General features: G+C 49.5%; 1 protein-coding gene and 1 non-coding gene across 2 annotated transcripts in view; one reads left to right on the forward strand and one right to left on the reverse strand.

Annotated features, from left to right (window-relative positions):
• Positions 1–20966, forward strand: part of LOC143007466 (contactin-associated protein-like 4) — a 62090-nt gene that overhangs the window by 29373 nt on the left and 11751 nt on the right. The window contains exons 6-17 of the mRNA XM_076158814.1: positions 2107–2282; positions 2410–2565; positions 3732–3984; positions 4063–4215; positions 5155–5326; positions 11997–12103; positions 12922–13041; positions 13600–13800; positions 15247–15409; positions 16129–16256; positions 16821–16991; positions 17780–17998. Coding sequence (XP_076014929.1) covers positions 2107–2282; positions 2410–2565; positions 3732–3984; positions 4063–4215; positions 5155–5326; positions 11997–12103; positions 12922–13041; positions 13600–13800; positions 15247–15409; positions 16129–16256; positions 16821–16991; positions 17780–17998 — 2019 coding nt within the window. The remainder of the gene's footprint in view (positions 1–2106; positions 2283–2409; positions 2566–3731; positions 3985–4062; positions 4216–5154; positions 5327–11996; positions 12104–12921; positions 13042–13599; positions 13801–15246; positions 15410–16128; positions 16257–16820; positions 16992–17779; positions 17999–20966) is intronic.
• On the reverse strand, positions 5850–5932 carry trnal-uaa (transfer RNA leucine (anticodon UAA)). The gene has a single exon. It is a non-coding gene; the product is annotated as a tRNA-Leu (tRNA).

Below are 20966 nucleotides of genomic sequence, written 5' to 3' on the forward strand. Positions count from 1 at the left end.
TTCTTATCTTTCCTTCTCATCCAGGCCGTAAACTAAAGTCAATCCTGGCCGATCTTCCTGAAGTGGCTTTTTATTTCTATTTATTTAGCACGTCGTCCTGCACCGCCGTCCCGTGGCTGCTGCTGCTGCCGCTCGACACGGCTGACTGATCTCTGCCCGTATCTGTCCAAACAGCTGCCATAAACAAGCTGCTTTATGAAGATTTATGCCTCCTCTTTAAAAGCAGCGCATCTCCTCCCCGCTTTACATTCAACACCATGTTAGTTTGGCACACGGTGAGACGCCGGCTCGTGTTTAAGCCCCGCGCTCTCCTGTTGCTCTGCGCGGCGAGGGGAAGGGAACACGGCGAGGGGCTGCGAGTGAGGGCGCAGGATGTTTGTGTGAGATAGTTTGTCTGAGACGTTACAAACTCAGCTGACAGCAATCTGGAGATGAAGATCCTCAAACTAACTCAGCTACAAAAATACATAACAGCTTTTAAAAGACGCTGAATGTTCTGGAGGAGGGATTTGTGTCCGTTTCCTCTGCTTCCCTGTGTTTACATGAAGCTGTGTGCAGGTGTGTCACAGTTCAACAGGACTCCTCCACGCCTCTGGTAGTCTTTTGACACGAGCCGTCAGTGTCGAGACTCATATTCAGATTTGAAGCAGCCGTAATGGAAGCAGTGATGAGGTCACGCCGTCTTCAGAGCCTGTCGGGGATGATGTAATGCTCTTCAGCTCAGACGACAGAAGCCTCCTCCACATTAATAAAGAGGCTGCTTGGTGCTTATGGACCTTTGTTTGTTCTTTATTTATTCAGAGGTTACAGCCCCGGTCCTGCTTCCTCACTGAGGATGAGATCAGTCAGAACAGAGGTTTAATAATGCAGCTCTCAAACTGGGTTCAGTGACCTCAGACTCCTCTTTAACTCTTCACCCAGACGATGCTGTGGAATGAATTTAAAGAGAGGAACAGAATCTGGAGGATGGTCTCAGTCCAGTGGCTCTGCAGGTTCTGATCCAAATACTGCAGCATGAACGTTTGAAAGCTTTGAGAGCTTTGGAATGTCGGATACAGGATTGATCTGGCGAGCGGAGAGATGAAACGGTCAGCTGATTGATTAGTTTTGGTCTGGAGGACGTGGACATGCCTAGAGATCCTTTGTCTGGCTTCAGTCAGGGAGCATTTCTCATATTTTGGAGCGTCTTCACTCATCCTCAGATGATCTAAAGATCTACTTCCACTTCACTCGAACAGTGAACAACTTCCTGATCCGTTTCATTTCCCCTGAGATTGAAGACGAACTCACGTCTCCAGGAAAGAGGGAAACCATGTCAGGGAGCAGAGACGCAGAGAAGACGAGACGGATCCACAGATGCTTTGACCTCATGAGTCTAGCTCTCCAATCATTCAAGCAGCAATCAAATCATCATCTCTCTCTCTCTCCCTCTCTCTCTCTCTCTCTCTCTCTCCCTCTCTCTGTCTCCCTCTACGGCGATCAATAATCAATAACCATTAAGTGACCTCGTTTATTTTCAGTCTCGCCTCTCATCTCCTCCCCCTTGTCCAGACGGTGAGAACTCATTACGATAAACACGCCAAGGCTCACATGCCCTGCATCATGAGGTCTCTCTCTCCCTCTCTCTCTCCCTCTCTCTCTCTCTCCCTCTCTCCCTCTCTCTCCCTCTCAGTAAGAGACAGATGCAATCTGCTAATTTGGACTCGCTGCAGCTCATCTATCATTCATGACGTCCCGCTACGTTTCAAGCATTTTCACATTTTTTTGCCTTTGGCTCTCAGTCGTGACTCTCAGTCGTTGCCGTGGTTCCTAATCAGCTGACAGAGCGTTCCTCTCAGCGGGACGTTAAGACTGTTGTGGTGTTTGGTGATGATAATAAGGAAGCTGCCATGTTGACTCCAGGTCAGGTATGCAAAAGGAACTTTGAAGAGTAAATCAGATAATGAAGATAAAAACAAACTGCTGTCTGTTCCACTCCGTCTGTCTTCCTCCATCTTCTCTCCTCTTCCTCCCTGAACCCTTACTCCTTGTTTTTCCTCTTGTCTTCGTCACCTGCTCGATCGCCTGAAGTTTACATGTAACTAACATGTTTTTAACCTCTTCCAGGTCGGACTTCACCCCCTGGACCTGAGCCCCTGGTGTCCCTGGGCAGCCTGCTAGATGATCAGCATTGGCATCATGTGGCGGTGGAGCGACAGGGCGCGCACCTCAACCTGACCGTGGACAAGAACACGCGGCGGGTTCAAATCCCTGCAGAGTTCAACCACTGGCACATGGAGCAGGTGAGTCCAAACAGGAAACAGGAAACAGGAAACAGGAAACAGGAAACAGAAACATTGTAATGCAGCTCAGATAATCAGATCCTGTTCCTAACACTGAGACTCCATGTGTGTCTTTGTCTTCATGTAGCTGAGTGTGGGAGCGAACCACAGCTCTGGCTCTCAGAAACCTTCTCCAAACATCTCTAAGAGGAGGAACTTCCACGGCTGCCTGGAGAACCTGTCTTACAACAGCCTCAACCTGGTGGAGCTGACCAGGCAGAGCGACCATCAGGTGTCTGTGACGGTGAGCTCACTCATCCTCAGCCTGGAGCTCTACCTCACACACTGAGGGTACGAGACGCCCTCACACACACACCACAAGGACACGGGAGCTCCACAGCCTCCACGCTAACTCACTATTCAGCACAGAGCTCCTCGCTGAATCAGCACACGGGTCAGGTCAGCATGTATGGAAGCGTGTTTACGTGTGTGTGTGAACAGCTGTGTACAGGCGTGTGGACATGCCTGCTACATCTGGAGGACATCCAGGATCTATCCACCGCTAATGAGCTGCTAGCTGCATAATGAGACTAACAAGCTCCTGATGAGGGCAGAGCACGAGGAGAAGGAGGAGGAGGAAGAGGAAGAGGAAGAGGAAGAGGAGGAAGAGGAAGAGCATGGTGGAGTGTTGTTCATGAGGACCTTTAGATGATGGTGCCCTGGCGGTAAAGAGCAGCAACCACACTCACACACTTGTTTGCTAACCTTACTGCAGCACTACTGGGCGCTGAGTGAAAACAGCTTGGCTCTAATTGGCTGGCTAAGGCCTGAAGCAACTCTATTCAGTGGCTTTGTGCTGGCCTGGTCTGTGTGTGTGTGTGTGTGTGTGTGTGTGTGTGTGTGTGTGTGTCGTTGCCCTGTTCCTATACGTCACTTTAACGGCTCCACAAAGGGCTTTTAGATGTCGCGTGTGTTTCCTGAGCGTTTCCAGGATCCGCCGGCTCGTATTCCCACCGGAGCACTGCGGCCCTGCTGCCATCACCACCACTCAAACCAACAGAGCCGGCTGAGACAGCGCCACACAAAGGGTCACGCTCTCGTCTCGCTCCGCCGGGCCGCTGGGTGACATTGGGTGTTCCCAGTTTGCTTCCTCGGCTGTTGTCGTTATGGAAATGAGGCTCCTCGTCCTCTTTAAGGAGGCATGCAGAGGAGACGGCTGTGACACAGGGGCTGGGGGGCAGGAGAGGGGGGGGGGGGGGGGGCACACTGACACATCATCTGTAAATGATTAATATTCATGTTCTATGTTGCTTCGTCTCTCTGCTAATCATATTTATTCTCTCCCTCTCTCTCTCTCTCTCTCTCTCTCTCTCTCTCTCGCTCTCTCTCTCTCTCTCTCTCTCTCTCTCTCTCTCTCTCTCTCTCCCTCTCTCTCTCTCTCTCTCTCTCTCTCTCTCTTTCTCCTCTCAGGGAAATGTGACCTTCTCCTGCGCTGAGCCGGTCCCCGTTGCCGTGACGTTCCCCGGCCCCCGGAGTTTCCTCCAGTTGCCCGGGGATATGGCGTCCTCTGTGGCTTTCCAGTTCCGGACGTGGAACGAGGCGGGGCTGCTGCTCACCTTTGAACTCCCCCGGGACGGCGGCGCTGCCTGGCTGTACCTGAGCGAGGCTAGGCTTCACTTACAGATCCACAAGGCTGGCAGGGCTCTGCTGGAGCTCAGGGCAGGTCAGTTTGAGACACATGACGAGCAGAGCGGGTCCATGGTCCGATCCTCCTCTAAACATCCTCACCATGTTCTCCCAGGTTCTGCTCTGAACGACGGTCAGTGGCATTCAGTGGAGCTGAACTCCAGACGAGGTCACCTGACCGTCGCCGTGGACAAGGAGGAAGACGGAGGTGTCGCTCACGCCAATCCTTCGTTTCCTGTCAGCGCAGGAAGTCACCTCTTCTTTGGAGGTAAGAGGTGAATATGTTATCAACCGGCCCTTTGTTCTACAGCCTGTGTAGTACAGAGTTGCTCCTCACCTCTGCCTGTGTTTGCAGTGCAGCGTAGGTTAAAGGAGCTGGAGTCTAAAGCTTTACAGGATTCCACAAGATCTCCTCCAGGTTTCACACAATGCACACCTCTCCTCTTCCTCTCCCCTCTGCCCTCTTTCTCTCCTACCTCAGCTCATTTCTACCTGCCCCCCCCTCCCCCTCAGGTTTCTCCTCTCCTCCCCCTCAGTTTCATTATCCTTCGGCCTCTTCAGTTCCCCCTCTTCTTCTTCGTCTCTCTCTCTCTCTCATCTCATCTCTGGTGTCCTCTTCTCCCTGCTCAACTCAACAATGCAGTGGTCCAGACCTGTTTTTGTGTTTTTTTTTTAATACTGCCTTAGGGCTTACACACACACACACACACACACACATACACACACACACACAGAATGAATTCCTTTGATCAAAGCTTTGGCTAAAGTTGCAGAAAGCCTCTCAGAGCTCCACAGCCGAGCGGATCAGAGCCTGCGTGTGTGTGGAGGAACACATTTACCTCAGAGGCATCGTTTATATCTGGCAGATAAACGCTGCCAATAAATTATGATGCTTTTAATCGCTATCTAAAATAAGACATCAGTGGGTTTGAGTCACACATTCTGCTTTTAGTCTCATTCTATCTTCCATGTTCAAGCTTATATAATCATAAAAGTAAGAAATGAGCTGTGACATCATAGAAATGTAGTTTTCTTTACATCCAAAGAGGCTTTCAACAACGCATTCAATACGTTTTACATCATCAAAGCCTCATTTGCGATAAATCCCCAGTTCAGCTCTGCAAAGCTCCCACCGGTGCTCTGTCCTCGCCGCTCTCTCCTCGCTGTTGCTCTGTTGAAGCTCCGCCCACCTCCTTCTCCCGTCCAGGTTGTCCCGCTGAGGTTGACGGACAGGACTGCAGAAACCCCTTCCACCTCTTCCAGGGCTGCTTGCGCCTGCTGGTCTTGGACAGCCGCCCCGTGGATCTGATCGCGGTGCAGCAAAGGCTGATGGGAAATTACAGCCACCTGCAGGTCGACATGTGTGGGATCATCGACAGGTGAGTGCAGCTGGTCTGTCGGCTGTTTAACCATCAGATTCTCTACGGACATGGAAACATTGTGTGAGGAAATGCTGCCACAGGCGATGACGGTGTACACACACACACACACACACACATACGTCTCCTAAAATCAATAAATGGATGGCAGCATTCTTTGAGGAGTCTTGTTTTGTGGGCGAACCACAGCAGTAATGAATATCAACTCTCTCTGCATTCATTTGGTCGATCAATTATTCATATAAAGTCCTGGAAGAATCACCTTCATTCTTATTCGCTGCTCCTCCGCTGCTGCTGCTTCGCTGACTGAACATTTCAATGAGCTGCAACATCTGGAGCAGCAAACTAACTTGCCAGGTGGGACTTGAACCCACGTGGACATTTGCTTGTTCAACATTTGCCTAAACAGAATGTACAATCCAGATGACGATGATGATGTTTTGTTTTTCACTATTTTGTGGAATTGTTTGTTTTGGGTCTGAAATGTAAAATGAAAAAACTTTGACTGACTGCAAACAGCAAATACCAGGAGTGGGGCTCGAACCCACGTGGACACATGTCCATTGGATCTTAAGTCCAACGCCTTAACCACTCGGCCATCCTGGTGGTGTCATTGACTGGGAACGAGAGAGAGAGAGAGAGAGAGAGAGAGAGAGAGAGAGAGAGAGAGAGAGAGAGAGAGAGAGAGAGAGAGAGAGAGAGAGAGAGAGAGAGAGAGAGAGAGAGAGAGAGAGACCTTGGTTGTGTTGTGCAGATGTTTCAGACGTTCCTCCTCCATTGTTTTGTCATCTGCCTCCATCTGTGAAACAAATACTGTGGCAGCGTCGTTTGCTTCCTCCCAGCTGATGTTAATGACATCATTAAGTCAGCATTGTGTATTTCACAGATGAGCTTCCTGTTGCACCCTTTCTCTTCTGTTTTCACTGATATATATATTTATGACAGATGGAGTGATAGGCAAAAGAGAGAGAGAGAGAGAAAGCAGATGCAGATGAGATGAAGAAGAGGCTCATCATCATCTTCATCATGTACCATCATCTCCATGAGGCACCACACATGGAGGGGACGTGTCGTGTGGAGCAGAAAGAATTCCAATGTCATGCTAAAAGCACAGCATAATTAAATGGGCAATTATAACAATTGTAAACACCGCTTCAGGCCTTGAGAACACACACACACACACACACTAACACCTAGAAATGCATCACAACACGGCGACACAAACACACATTGACATCATTGTACGTCCACACCACACGGCGAAGTTTAGCTCTGTGGGCTTTAATTACATAATCGTCCTGCTTTTAAACGCGACAGGCTGTTCTAGAGTTTCCACTGCAATGTGAGTGTTCACCGGAACAAATCAACAAAATCCCTCTGCTGTTTGTTTACCAGATGAAAGAGAGAGAGAGAGAGAGAGACAGAGAGAGAGAGAGAGAGAGTGAGAGAGTAGCACCCATGTTATGTTCCCTCGTATCTCCCTCGATGCAATTCTGCGGTTATGGGACGTTCAAAGACTCAGTGCTGGTTTACTTCATAGCTGGCTGTAATGTAGCGTATGTGTGTGTGCATCAGCATAATCTAGTGATGTGGTTCCAGCGTGTAACAAAGGAGCAGCCCGTAGCTTTTAAGTTAATAGGCCGGACTCGTCCCGTCGTTAAGATGTAATTTACTGCCGTCCTGGTCTGCGTCCACATGGCCAGAGAGAGAAGCCTCACCAAGAACTCGCCAGAAGTTTAATCACCTCCTACAGAAGTGAGCGAGCGGGACATTTGGCCCCGGCGAAACGTTCCACGGCCTCGCCAGCGCCACAAATCTCCCCGATCCATCACGACTCTCACGGCTGTTGTGTTTCGCTTCATTAATTCTTGCAGAGATGGCGATGTAACCGGCGTTGATATACTTTTTATGTTGACTGAATGAAAGTTTCTCCTCTTTCAGCTCGTTGTTTTGGTTTTACAGCCGACGAGAGTCTAAGCTAATAACTGACTGGATCATGGAGCTGTAAACTGTTTGTTAAGTGGCCAGATATTAATTAATGCAGCTTTAAGTTAAGACGCTAATAATCCTCTGCTATGTGGCCGCTATGTGGCTGTTAAAATCCACCCTGCAGACACGATAAGAGGCTCTACGCTGCCTGAAGAAGCAGCTTCACCAGGCAGAAGCTCACGTGTTTCCACTCTTACATGGTAGAATTACTGATAAAGCACAGACATGGGGAAAAAACTCCATCAATGGGATTAGAACTTGTTACCGTGTAAACAAATAGCTCTATACCGCTATGAGAGCTGAGTTCAGACGCATGGTAGCTTATAAACTGGGTCACCTAACAGCTTTAGTGTGAAGGTCATTACAGTGTGAAACAAAACCTGAGCTGCAGTGAAAAATCATCCGGTCCTTCATTTCCTCCAGGCGGCGTAAATCTGCAGCTCTGTTTGGAGTTAGAAGAAGCCGTAACTTCACTCTGACGCCTGCTGGGCTCGCTCCTGTCAGCAACTTTACACAATATATACACCAGGAGGGAGTCCATACGGGAAAGAGTCCATACGGGAGAGAGTCCATACGGGAGAGAGTCCATACGGGCGAGAGTCCATACAGGCGAGAGTCCATACGGGAGAGAGTCCATACGGGAGAGAGTCCATACAGGCGAGAGTCCATACGGGAGAGAGTCCATACAGAAAACATACAGGAGAGAGTCTATAAAGGAGAGAGTCCATACAGGAAAAGTCCATACAGGAGAGAGTCCATACAGGCGAGAGTCCATACGGGAGAGAGTCCATACAGAAAACATACAGGAGAGAGTCTATAAAGGAGAGAGTCCATACAGGAGAAGGTCCATACAGGAGAGAGTCCATACAGGGGAGAGTCCATACGGGAGATAGTCCATACGGGAGAGAGTCCATACAGGAGAGAGTCCGTACAGGAGAGAGTCCATACAGGAGAGAGTCCATACAGGAGAGAGTCCATACAGGAGAGAGTCCATACAGGAGAGAGTCCATACAGGGGAGAGTCCATACGGGAGATAGTCCATACAGGAGAGAGTCCATACGGGAGAGAGTCCATACAGGAGAGAGTCCATACAGGGGAGAGTCCATACGGGAGATAGTCCATACAGGAGAGAGTCCATACGGGAGAGAGTCCGTACAGGAGAGAGTCCATACAGGAGAGAGTCCATACAGGACAGAGTCCATACAGGACAGAGTCCATACAGGAGAGTCCATACAGGAGAGAATCCATACGGGAGAGAGTACTACTACAGATACCACTGCTGTTCCTCCAACACACAGTATAGGATCGTTCACAGTGATACAGATGATGTCACCGTATCGCAGATATGACTGAAATTTATGACTTTGATCCTCGGAACTCGGAAATTCTGCCTTCAATGTCGGCACACGCAGACGGAAATGAATTAGCTGCTGCAAGAGAATTTATAGAACCTGTCAAAGCAGGAAGATGAAGAGTGATGAAGAGGAGTTGGAGTGAGTGTAGTTTCCGCAGCATGTAGGAAGACAGATTTAATAAAGCACAATGTTGTTTTATTGGTCCACAAATAAAAAGCAAACTAAAATAAGGACTGGAGTTCCCGGCCAAACTGAACAGAAGAAGAGAAGGAACGCCAGACCAGCCAGCATGGACCAGCGTTCACTAACTACCTAATCAAAGAACTAACCTAACACAGAAACAAAGCCACGGAAAATAGGACTACTGGGAGCTCTAGACCAAGTTAAAACAATCGAGCCCAGGCTCTCTGTACATTCACAGGAGAAACAGAAAACAGGAAACTGCATCTAATGCTGCCTCCTTCCTCCAGCCACGCACTGGTAATCAGAGAGAGAGAGAGAGACGCCCCGCCACTGCCTACTTTTATACGCACAGGTGAGGGTCATCACCTGATTGCAGGGCGGGGCCGGGAAGAGACAGCTATCACACACACACAGACACACACACACTGCATGGCCACAGTAACAGACACATTAACACATAAACATATGAGGGAAATCACACAGAGTTTATGTTTTGAAGGAAAGGTTCCACTTCCTGTGTCGTCAACTCTGTTCTTTACCTTACCGTGTGTGTGAGTGTGTGTGTGTGTGTGTGTGTGTGTGTGTGTGTGTGTGTGTGTGTGTGTGTGTGTGTGTGTGTGTGTGTGTGCGCGTGTGTGTGTGTGTTTTGTACTCCAACCTCCTGGTGCCAGCCGGTCCTGGAACAGATGGAAAGCAACTGAAGCAGATAAACATAACATTACTCACTATCTCCTATTGTCCCGTCTGTCTGCTTCTCCCTTTATACAATGAGGACATGTGACGTCTTTACGTCTGTGGGTCTGCGGCGCCCCCTCGCCTGTCCACCCCGTTCAAAATGGCTGCCACCAGAAAGGTCTAAGGAGCCATACATCTTCTTAAGGTGGAGGGGTTGGCGTGTTGTGGTTGTGCTGCCAGTGAGTCAGCGTGCAGCGACACCTGAGCTCTGACAGAGACACGCCCCAGTGGAACGCAGCCACCCATGTCACCTCTGCCAAGGACACAGGACTGTTTGCAGCCAGATTACTCAAGAAGCACCTGGTGGAAGGGAGGGAACGCCTCACACTCATCAAGGTGGAGCGGAAATCCAGGAGGACAAACTGGAGTTTAGACAAATCAGACATGTCTACCCCACAGATATGATCACACATATGTAAATGTGTGTTTAGAGAGGGAGCACAGTAATGGAGCGGATAACATGGTGGCAGCAATGTGGCCTCCCAAACACTGATTGACACAAACACACACACACACAGACACACACACACAGACAGATCACCTGGACACACACACGTAGTTTGTTAATCTGTAGCGCTGTCATGTCACACACTCAGCACATCAAGTCGCTCCCTCTCAACACGACAGAGGAGTCTGAGTGTGTGTGTGTCTGTGTGTCTGTGTGTGTGTGGACGTCTGTCAACACTGCGCTCTCCCTCTCTGCTGATATTCTGGTTGTTGTTGTTGTTGTTGTGCTCGGCTGTCCAATATCCTCTCTATTACCCATGAGGCCGAGCGACACTGCAGGTCTCCGCCTCACATCAAACAGCAGGATTCTCGTGGTGGAGCTTCAGTTTGCTGGGCTGTGGTTTGAATGTTCCTGCTTCACATTTACATTTACATTTATTTCTATCTAAAGTGATGTAGTCATAGCAACATGAAAGCATCACCCCACATATTGCTGAAATCCCTCAATAGCCTCTGACGCTCCTCAGCGTTCAGGACTCAGAGGTCTGTGTTCCTGAGCGTTGGACCGACTCGCAGCCTGGATAATGTTTGCTCACCGCCGCCTCCTCCTCCCTCCTCAACTCCTCCACTCCTCCCTCCTCCCTCCACTCGTCCCTTCCATCCTCCCTTCCCCACGGTGCCCGGGTGTCATGGCAGATAAAGAGACGCGATATACGAGGGAGAACAAAACACCTCTCCTGGTCACGTTTGAGACGGCGCCTTCAAACAGTTTGGCAGAAGACGCGTTCTGTTCTCCGTTCTCCGTCTGTCAGGGGGGAAGTTTCTCTCTTTGTTGCGACATGAAACGGCCCCGGCAGATGAATGAAGCCTTTCATCTTCCTCCTCAACATCAGGAACAAAAGTTTTGGCAGAGAGATTTCTATAATACACGTCAACTTCCACCCGACAGAGGAAAGCACAGACTGTGATTGTTCTCACGTCGCTCCTACATTTCAATTCTTCTATTCCGAGGTGCGTTTAAGCGCTCAGACGCCATCAGATATACCACTCAAAGTAAACACCGGGTACTTGACTTTGATGGATGGAGCTGCTCGTTCTCCTGCCTGCATGTAGGAGTGTGAGAGCAAAGTTTGACCTCAGAAACAGAAGAGTTTGTTTATTGACGCTCTCATTCTCGCTGCATTTTCACATTTCTGATAATGATTTGGCAGAAGCTTAACGTAGGCATGTGAGATACGTTACAACACAACAGCATGAAGAGGAGGGCATGGAGTCCATCCTCTCTTTGGTCTGTAGTCAGTCAGCTGATCCAGGAAGAAAGAAGGGAGACGACTTAGGATCAAATGACAAGAACACAGGGTTTCACATCTGCTCCTTCAAAGAGTTATGACTCCATATGTCTCTGTCCCTGTGTCTCTGTCCCTGTGTCTCTGTCCCTGTGTCTCTGTCCCTGTGTCTCTGTCCCTGTGTCTATGTCCCTGTGTCTATGTCCCTGTGTCTCTGTCCCTGTGTCTCTGTCCCTGTGTCCCTGTGTCCCTGTGTCTCTGTCCCTGTGTCTCTGTCCCTGTCCCTGTGTCTCTGTCCCTGTGTCTCTGTCCCTGTGTCTATGTCCCTGTGTCTCTGTCCCTGTGTCTCTGTCCCTGTCCCTGTGTCTCTGTCCCTGTGTCTCTGTCCCTCTGTCCCTCTGTCCCTGTGTCTCTGTCCCTGTGTCTCTGTCCCTGTCCCTGTGTCTCTGTCCCTGTGTCTCTGTCTCTGTGTCTCTGTCTCTGTCCCTGTGTCTCTGTCCCTGTGTCTCTGTCCCTGTCCCTGTGTCTCTGTCCCTGTGCCTCTGTCCCTGTGTCTCTGTCCCTGTGTCTCTGTCCCTGTGTCCCCGTGTCTCTGTCCCTGTGTCTCTGTCCCTGTGTCTCTGTCCCTGTGTCTCTGTCCCTGTGTCCCTGTGTCCCTGTGTCTCTGTCTCTCAGGTGCTCTCCCAGTCGGTGTGAACATGGCGGCAGCTGCAGTCAATCCTGGACGGGTTTTCACTGCAACTGCTCCGACAGCGGCTACAGCGGAGCGACGTGCCACAGCTGTAAGTATGAGAGAGAGAGAGAGAGAGAGAGAGGGAGAGAGAGAGAGAGAGGTGGAATAACAGAGGCGATGGAGCGATGAGGGCAGATACATAATGAGGTTTCCGCAGAGAATCTGGCTGAATAAAGAAAGATGAGGTGAAATGAGAAACGTCAGAGGTTTCAGGCGGGAAGTTACCCATCGCAGGATACACACACATACACACACACACACACACACACACACAGAGGAGTGGGTGTGTTGGATCAGGTTGTCACTCCCTGTTTCCTCTTTGATTGGAGGATATTCAGTTATTAAATCTGAATTGAACACTGATGATGTCATTCACAGAGCCGTGTGTGTGTGTGTTTACACACTCTAACGCGTCGCTGTGACTCACTTGATGAATCCACAGCAGCAGCTTGAGTTTGTTCACTTCTTGGTTGGTAGAGTTTCCCACACGCTTCACCTCTGTGATGTGTGTGTGGGAGAGGCTTCACATGTGGGTTTGACTTCAAGGGTTTGTTTCTATGTGTGTGTGTGTGTGTGTGTGTGTGTGTGTGTGTGTGTGTGTGTGTGAGCTGACAGGGAGGAGGAGGAGGAGGAGGAAGAGGCCAAGCTGATTGCGGGGGTTATGGTTCGCTCAGCTGGACGCATCTTTGCTTTATGTGCAGAGTTCACATTAGTTTGCTCACTGAGATGATTTAATGCAGCACCCACAATCCTCTGCTGCACCGCCACCGCTGCTGTGTGTGTGTGTGAGTGTGTGTGTGTGTGTGCCTGTGTGTGTTGATGCAGAATCTGACACTGTGATGGCTGATGTGCTGCTTTCCCCTCCAGCTGTGTATGAACAGTCCTGTGAGGCGTACAAACACAACGGCAACACGTCGGGACACTTCTACATCGACGTGGACGGCAGCGGACCAATCAGACGGCAGCTGGTGTACTGCAACATGACGGGTGAGGCTCCGCACACACACACACACACACACACACACACACACACACACACACACACACACTCTTCAGAACACATTCTCTTCCTTCACTTCTCTCCGTCATCACTCAACAGTTTGCATCATTAACATTTGCATAATTGTAAATGATGATGCTCCTCTCATCACGCTCGGCTCACCATCCTCTATCTTCCATCTCTCTCTCTCTTTCTCTCTCTCTCTCTTCCATCTGCTGTCAGTCTGCATCTCGGAGCTTCACATCATTTGTGTAATTGCATAAATATGAGTGATGGCGTCGTGCTCTTTCACTTTGTTTATGTTTTTTTACTTTGATGATCTGAACGCTGGTGTTTTCCTGATGTTTCTCCCATTTTATATATTTATTTACATCCATAGGCTTCAGTTTTACTGCAGAGACCAGACGAGGCTCCACATTCAAACTATGTGGCCTCATGAACAAATAGCAGCAATTATTCATAATTTTCATTCCGTAAACATACAGCACACACACACTTAGTATGTAGACACACTTCATGCGTACGTGTGTGTGTTCTTACACCAGAGGAGAACACGTGGATGGTGATCCATCACAACAACACGGAGCTGACACGTGTGCGGCCGTCGCCCGGCGTGAGCCAGCACGCCGTCCACCTGGACTACTCCTCTGAGGAGGAGCAGCTGTCCGCCATCATCGGCCAATCAGACCATTGCGAGCAGGAGCTGTCGTACCACTGCAGGAAGTCCCGCCTCCTGAACACGCCAGGTAGAGCCGGCTTTGTTTCCTCCTCAAACAGCTCAAACTCAAAGAGAATGTTGACGTTTGGAATGATACCCTTTTCTTTTCTCAGTTGGGGATTTGAACCAGGAACCCTTGTGTGTGTCTCTTTTTGACCCTGATGGTCTAAACCTCCCTCTCTGGCACACAGTTGGTGTCCTCACTGCTCTAAACTGATCTGAGACATCAGAAGCAGCAGTGTTAGATTCTTTTCAGTGCTTTGGTTTCACGCTGAGAAGCTTAAATAACATCAGAAATGTCCAAATCTTTCTCATTCATTTTTCATTTCTTCAGTTTCATTTGTAGAAAAACACCGAATTTAATCCTTCAGAATTTATGAGTCAGATTTTGTTTTTCTTATCAGTTAAGAAAAGCAAACATCTCCCCTTCACTGAAGCTATAATTATGTTTCATTTGACACCAATTGAAAAGTTTGATCACGTCGAGCACAAACATTTTCCAATTAGTCGACTTGACCTGGATTTAATCTCGTTACAGCGACAAACCAAGGCTCATGGCAAAGTGACAAACATCTGCTAGATTAAACCACAATAGACATTAAAGCAACGCAGCAGGAAATCAAACTTTTATGTTTAAAGATGTCCGCCTCTCTAAAGTGGCTGAAGGTCAGCGAGCAGAAGATCAATCAGAGTTTGACTTTGATTTGACATCAAACGGTCAAACGGCTTCTAACCAGAGAGGAATCCATTAGATTTGATGTGAGCTGCTTAAACAACAATGAATCAAAGTTAAACAAAGGCTCCTCATCCTCCAGCTACTCTGCACTTTACTGCAAATATATATTCAGCCGGATCCTCGCCTCAGACTAATGGATGCTTCTGGATTTGTTTAATGCCTTGTCTTCTTTTGAGAACAAGCGTGGAGTCAAATCAGTGTTTATTCTGTCTGCTGGAGTGTTTCCTTCCGTCTGCTGGAGTGTGTCCCTCTGCCTGAGACGTGGAATTAAGAGGCCAGAGGAGAATCACTTTGATGGCCGAGTAACACCGAGGACGTGACAGACAGGGATGTACATCATCATTATCATCATCATCGTCCTCATCATCACTCCTCATCGTGTGTGTGGTCCAGGAAGGAGAGAGCGACAGGTGACAGCAGCTGGCAGACAGGCGGACAGACGGAGGGAGCAATAAGAGCGATACGAGCGTCTGGGGAGCAGTATTGATGATAAACTCTTTAAAGGAGAATGCACACTGAGACACGACGGACACTCGAGTCTTTAAGGCGGCTCAGGCTCAGTCTCTGTGCCCACAACAAAAACCAGCAGAGTAATGATTAGGATGAGGTCAACAAATGATCGATATTTAACCTTTATCACTCCTCTTCATCAGCAAACAGACTGAACCATAGAAGAGGAGAGATATCATCCTCCCTGCAGGGTTTAAAGGTGTGTTTCCATGTGTGTGTGTGTTTCAGAGGGCTCTCCCTTCAGCTGGTGGCTGGGCGGCCCGGGTCTCGGCCGTCTACAGAACTATTGGGGCGGAGCTCTGCCAGGCAGCCAGCAGTGTGCGTGCGGCCTGCAGGGCGACTGTGTCGACCCACAGCACTACTGCAACTGTGACGCCGACCGCAATGACTGGTACACACACACACACACACACACACACACACACACACACACACACACCGTTCTAAACTCACGGTATTTGATTCTATATAGTTTTGTCATAGATTTCCTTATTGTATTGATATATTTTGGAATATTGTATTGAAACATTTCCTTTATCCATTTCTAATCATATTGTTATTGGGGTTTTGTCTGATCTGTTTGAGGATCTTTCCAGCTGAGCCTCACTGTAGGAGTCGTTTCCTGTGTTTTCTTCCATCATATGAATATTAAGTCTGTTTCCCCTTCAAGTGTGTTTCTGACATGAAACACACGAGCAGGGAGGAAGGGAGCACATGGAGACACTTCTGATCTCCTCTGTCACCATTTCATCTCCACTTCCTGGCGCGCTCTGGCGTTTAATCACATTCACAAAGCGCAGCGCGGAACTACACGATCCAATCTGCTCTGCTCTGTTGTATGTGTTCTCTCCTGACAAGCGGGCGGACGTGTAGATAATAGAGCGAGCGCATGAAGCAGAGCGGCCGGGCTGCCGAGCTCAGCTGTCTGCTCGCTCCGCTGTCTGCCGGCTTGTTTTGGGGGAAATAGCCGTCACCACACTGATACCACTGTAAAGGTTCTGACAGCTTATCACCATCTATCTATTTATTTTGTTACAGATATATATAGCAGTAAAAGTGACTCTTCTTCTTCTTCTTCTTCTTCATCTTCGTCTTCTCCTTCCTCTTCAGGGCCGCTGACTCCGGCCTCCTCACCCATAAGGAGAGCCTCCCCGTCAGGTCTCTGACCCTGGGTGACATCCAGAGGCCGGGATCAGAGGCGGCCTACAGGGTGGGACCCCTGCGTTGTCATGGAGACAGTAAGTTCATCTCCACACCTTTGATGAGATGATGCAACTGAAAGTGTCCCGCTCCAATCAGAGGAGAGATGCTGTTTTTGTGTGTGTGTGTGTGTGTGTGTGTGTGTAACCTTAATTCCAGCCAATCAGCTCCCGGCTCTCGTCTCCATTCCGTTCACTCAGGCAGGGTGTTGATACTCAAACACAGAGTTAAGCATTGTAGACGTAATTCAAGCTTGTAATTATCCGATTAATGAAGTCTGCTGGTACCTTGTAGCTCATTATCCTCAGCAGAACAGAGCTGCGGCGGGTTTCCTTCACATTTCCTCCCGCTGATCTCTGCCTCTCATTAAAGGCGTTAAAAAGGCAAATCAGAGCCGCACGCTTCTTTCCCTCCTTTCAATTATTCCATAATTACAGCCCTCCTGTATCTGCCCGAGCAGATATAAATAAATGCTCGGCGTGATTAATCAAATGAGGCGGCGTAACAGAAACAAAGCCCCTGTGTGAGGTAATTAGCTGAACGGCCGCCGCGCTCCTCTGCGACGTGATTCACATTTAAACGTTTCCCGCTTTGTCACACAGAGAACTTCTGGAACGCGGCGTTTTTCGACAAGGAGACGTCGTACCTCCACTTCCCGACCTTCCACGGAGAGCTGAGCGCCGACATCTCCTTCCTGTTTAAGACCGAGGCGTCCTCCGGCGTCTTCCTGGAAAACCTGGGGATCAAAGACTTCATCCGGATCGAACTGAGCTGTGAGTAGAGATCGCCTCAAACTGTTTCACCTTTAACTCTGTGACGTATGGAGTGAGTGTTTGTTCCACCTCGGGGTCCCTGGCTGGACTCTGGAACAGTTTGTGTTCCAAAGTCCAGGTTTCAGCTCTCTAACACGTTTAAGATGAAGGTCGCTGCAACTTTAACCTTTAATGCAGTTTGTCTTCCTGAGCTCGACCTTTAAAGGCAAATGTCAACTTTAACACACTGACAGGAAGTGTTTGTCTTCCTCTAACGGAGCTCTGATGGAGTACAGAGCAGAGTTGAGTAAAGCTCTGTGTCGACGCCCTGCAGGGGGCGACGTGCTGAGGAACTGAGCCGTTAATTGGGAGATTTGGGCGCCGTGAGAGGCCTGGGGTGAGGCGTTCACTGACACCCGGGCCACGCTGTCATTTAAGATACGGCAGCAGCACCCATAGGGCGTCATTAAGACGACTGTGCTAATGCAGGACCGGCTGAGGCTGTCAAGGCCGTCACATCCCGTGTGTGTGTGGGTGGGGTGGGGGGTTTACAAGTTTGGTTTGCGCACACACACACACACACACACACACACACAGCAGCCTCAGTCTTCTCTCTCCTCGGGGGAAATCATCGCCGGTGTGGTGGACGGACCTCCGGCGATGTTCAGACCAGCTGTTTTGTCTCAGACGGCGTTTTGTAAATGAAGTTATCGCTGTGACAATCCTTCATCGTGTTCTGATGATCTGATGAAGAGTCATCCCTTATCTTCCTCCTGTCCTCTGACCTTCATCCTTCTCTCCCCCCTCAGCCTCCACTCAAGTTCTCTTCTCCTTCGACGTGGGTAACGGGCCTCTGGAGGTCCGCGTGGACTCGAGCGTCCCGCTGAACGACAACCGTTGGCACCGCGTCCGGGCCGAGCGCAACGTCAAAGAGGCGTCGCTGCGTCTGGAAGATCTCCCGGCCGCCGCGCAGGAAGCTCCAGCCGACGGACACTTTCACCTGCAGCTCAACAGCCAGCTGTTTATAGGTGAGTGCTGTGTGTGTGTGTCTGTGTGTGTGTGTGTCACTGTGGTAGAGAGAGTGTGTGTGTGTGTGTGAGCGTTTATTTCATTAGAGGCAGCGTTGGTGGTTTTGCTGGATTCATTCGTCTTAAATCCTCTGGGGTATCACTTTCTCTCTCGAGCTGTCACACACTTTCTCTTCATCTTCCCCTCACACACACACACACACACACACACACACACACACACACTCCCGCGCAGTTCTCTGGTGTATTTCTGCTCTTATCTTCTCAGCTCCCCAGAGAAGCTGTAGCTCAGTGCTCCTGTCTCTGCAGCTCCTCAAGCTGCCATCGCACAACTTCAGAGTTCTAATGTTGGAGGAGGGAAAGAAGAAGAAATCCTCTCCAGTAAAACTTTGAAGTTCACTTTATCAGGTTTCAGCACAAAGCAGTGGAAGGAGCAGAGCTGGGTGTGGCTCACATGATCCATGGAGCCGATAAGCTCAGATAAAGACAAAGTGTTAGACTCACAGCTCCTGGAGGCGGGGATCTTCATCATCATGTCCTCCAATCCCTCGCGAACCGCTGACGAGACGACCAAACATACAAACCAGCCGTATATTTGCAAATGAGTTTGCTCGGCGGTTATCTGCTGCATTCCAGTAGCAAGCGACTCCGCCTGCTTCGCTATCGGAGGGAGAAACGCTGAGACGGCGTTTTCTCACCACCGAACAATAATCACATTCAGCAGCCATGGAGGCGCAGGAACAGCATCGCCGTGCACACTGGCTTTGTGTGTGCTGCCTTTTTCTCCCCCCCCTCAATTTAGTTTGGCCTTTAAATAATCAGTCACCAGCTACAGCATCAGGACGTGGCGGCAGCTTCCTGTGCGTCTTTATTATGGCCGCATGCCATTCTGCTGTCATTCTGCACATCAGCTCATATCAGCAGACACGAGCCGGAGATGAGATTGGGACGGAATGAGGAGAGACGGAGGAGAATAACAGCAGTTTGTTTACCTCAGATAGGAATAACAGCGACGCTCTCCCTCGTCCTGATTGGTTCTGTCACGGATGTTTGACAGCTCAGAGACGCAAGACAGGAAACTGGCGTCGTTTACATTTTGCTTTAAGGGTAACAGCCACGTTCCAGATCTGAATCTTGAATGTACATAAACACGATGGCGTCTCCAGTGCCAGTGATGAGATTCTTCGTTGTTCTCCTGCGAATAATGTTTGCTCGCCGCCTCCCTCATACGTGACCAAGTTCACCCAAACACACGGCTGCATCCTGAACCTGTGTGATGATGTTTGCATACATCAGCCGAAGCGTCCATGAATCACCCTTCCCTCGTGTGTGTGTGTGTGTGTGTGTGTGTGTGTGTGTGTGTGTGTCCCGCCTGTGTCTGAGTTATGAGCCTTGGCGGCGTTGGCTGGTATAAATCCATGTTGCTTGTTGTGGACCTGCAGCGTGTCACGAGTCATAATCTCTCTCTGCTTTACACAACAATGACTCCCCTTGTTTTGATTAATAAAGCGTGTTATTGTCGCGGGGGGAGATTTACGAGCACGCCGCTTCACTTCCTCCTGCGCCGCTCAACACTATAGGGGTTAATTTATGCACGCAGCGTCTTTCACCATGATTGTTCCTTTATTTACTCACTCTGCATGGCTCTCACCTAACGGAGGACGCAGACAGAATAAGCTCCTCCTCCTCCTCCTCCACACGGCCCTTTGAACGCCACATGAACGCAGACATCAGAACTTCCTGCGGTCACCAAACATATGGAAGCACATGAAGAAGCTGGAAGATGGAGATGTTCTGCAGATTATGTGGTTAAATCTCTCACTTCCTGTTTCCTGTTTGTGCCTGTTGGCTTTGACGTCCTTTCATGAATTCTCTCCGCTGCTCTGTGCCCTCTGAACCTCTGCTCTCTGCTCTGTGGCTGCTCTCTGCTCCTCTCTTGGACGGCGTATGTCTGCATTTTCCTTCCTTGCCGTGGGCTTTGATCTCCTCTTCCTCCTCGTGCTCTTTGAAGCGTTGCCTGGTTTGATCCTGGTCGTTGTTGGAGTGAAGGTCAAACTGCCGCGTGTGAGGTGGAAGCGTCGCTCTGATGTGAGGCTTCTGTTAGAGAGAGTTTGATCTCTAATAACCATTTTCTATTCATGTCTTATCTCTGTTGCGTTTTGCTAAGTGTGTGATCCTCAGCGATGCGTTCAGGGTCCTAGCAGGAGTCGGTAATGCATCTCCTGTAAGATGTTTGAGTAGAAACAGCAGACTGAGACCTGAGCAGGTGTGTGTGTTACATTGGGATGATGGATTTGAGTGCTTTGGTTGCTCAAATTCCACTGCAGGATCAGGCGCTCTGATTGGTCGGAGTGAAGACGTTAGAACTCCACAGGTTTACAGTAATTAACATCAAATCCTGCAGTGACTCCTTACTGACGACTAAACTTTCCTTCCTTCCGCTCTCTGGCTATACTGCTGCGGTTCACTGTACAGAGCGACGGCTGTGCCTCTGTGTAACTCTGCCTGCTGGGCCGTGAATTTCGACGCCAGGCCTCGGCTGAAATAGCAGGTTGTCACGGCTGAACCGCTCTGCACAATAGGCGCTCGCTCTACAGAAAATGAAACATTAAATATAGCTGGAACTTTTGTCGCTGAAGTGCAGCAGCTTATTAGAGCGAGCGAGAGCGAGCGAGAGCCGGACCGCCCGCTGTTCCATTGAATCAGGCCAGGCGGGCAGATGAGAGGCGGGAAGACGGCCGTCGGCGGTGAGCTGATGAAACTAACGGGCTACACAACTTTCAGCTCCTGCAGCTTCTTTGGCTCGTGGCCGTTTCATCGGAGCGTCATCTCTTCAGAGCAGCGATGACAGAAAGAGAAAGAGCAGAAAGAACAGGCAGGGCATTAAGAGCAGACGTTTAAAGAGCAGGCAGAGCACAAAGAGCAGAGGTTTCTGAGCTGCAGTGTGTGTCTGTTCATCTCTGGCCTG

The sequence above is a fragment of the Genypterus blacodes genome, unplaced genomic scaffold, assembly GCF_046128005.1.
Source record: "Genypterus blacodes isolate CSIRO-AG114 ecotype Tasmania unplaced genomic scaffold, CSIRO-AGI_Gbla_v1 ptg000089l_1, whole genome shotgun sequence".
Taxonomy (NCBI): domain Eukaryota; kingdom Metazoa; phylum Chordata; class Actinopteri; order Ophidiiformes; family Ophidiidae; genus Genypterus; species Genypterus blacodes.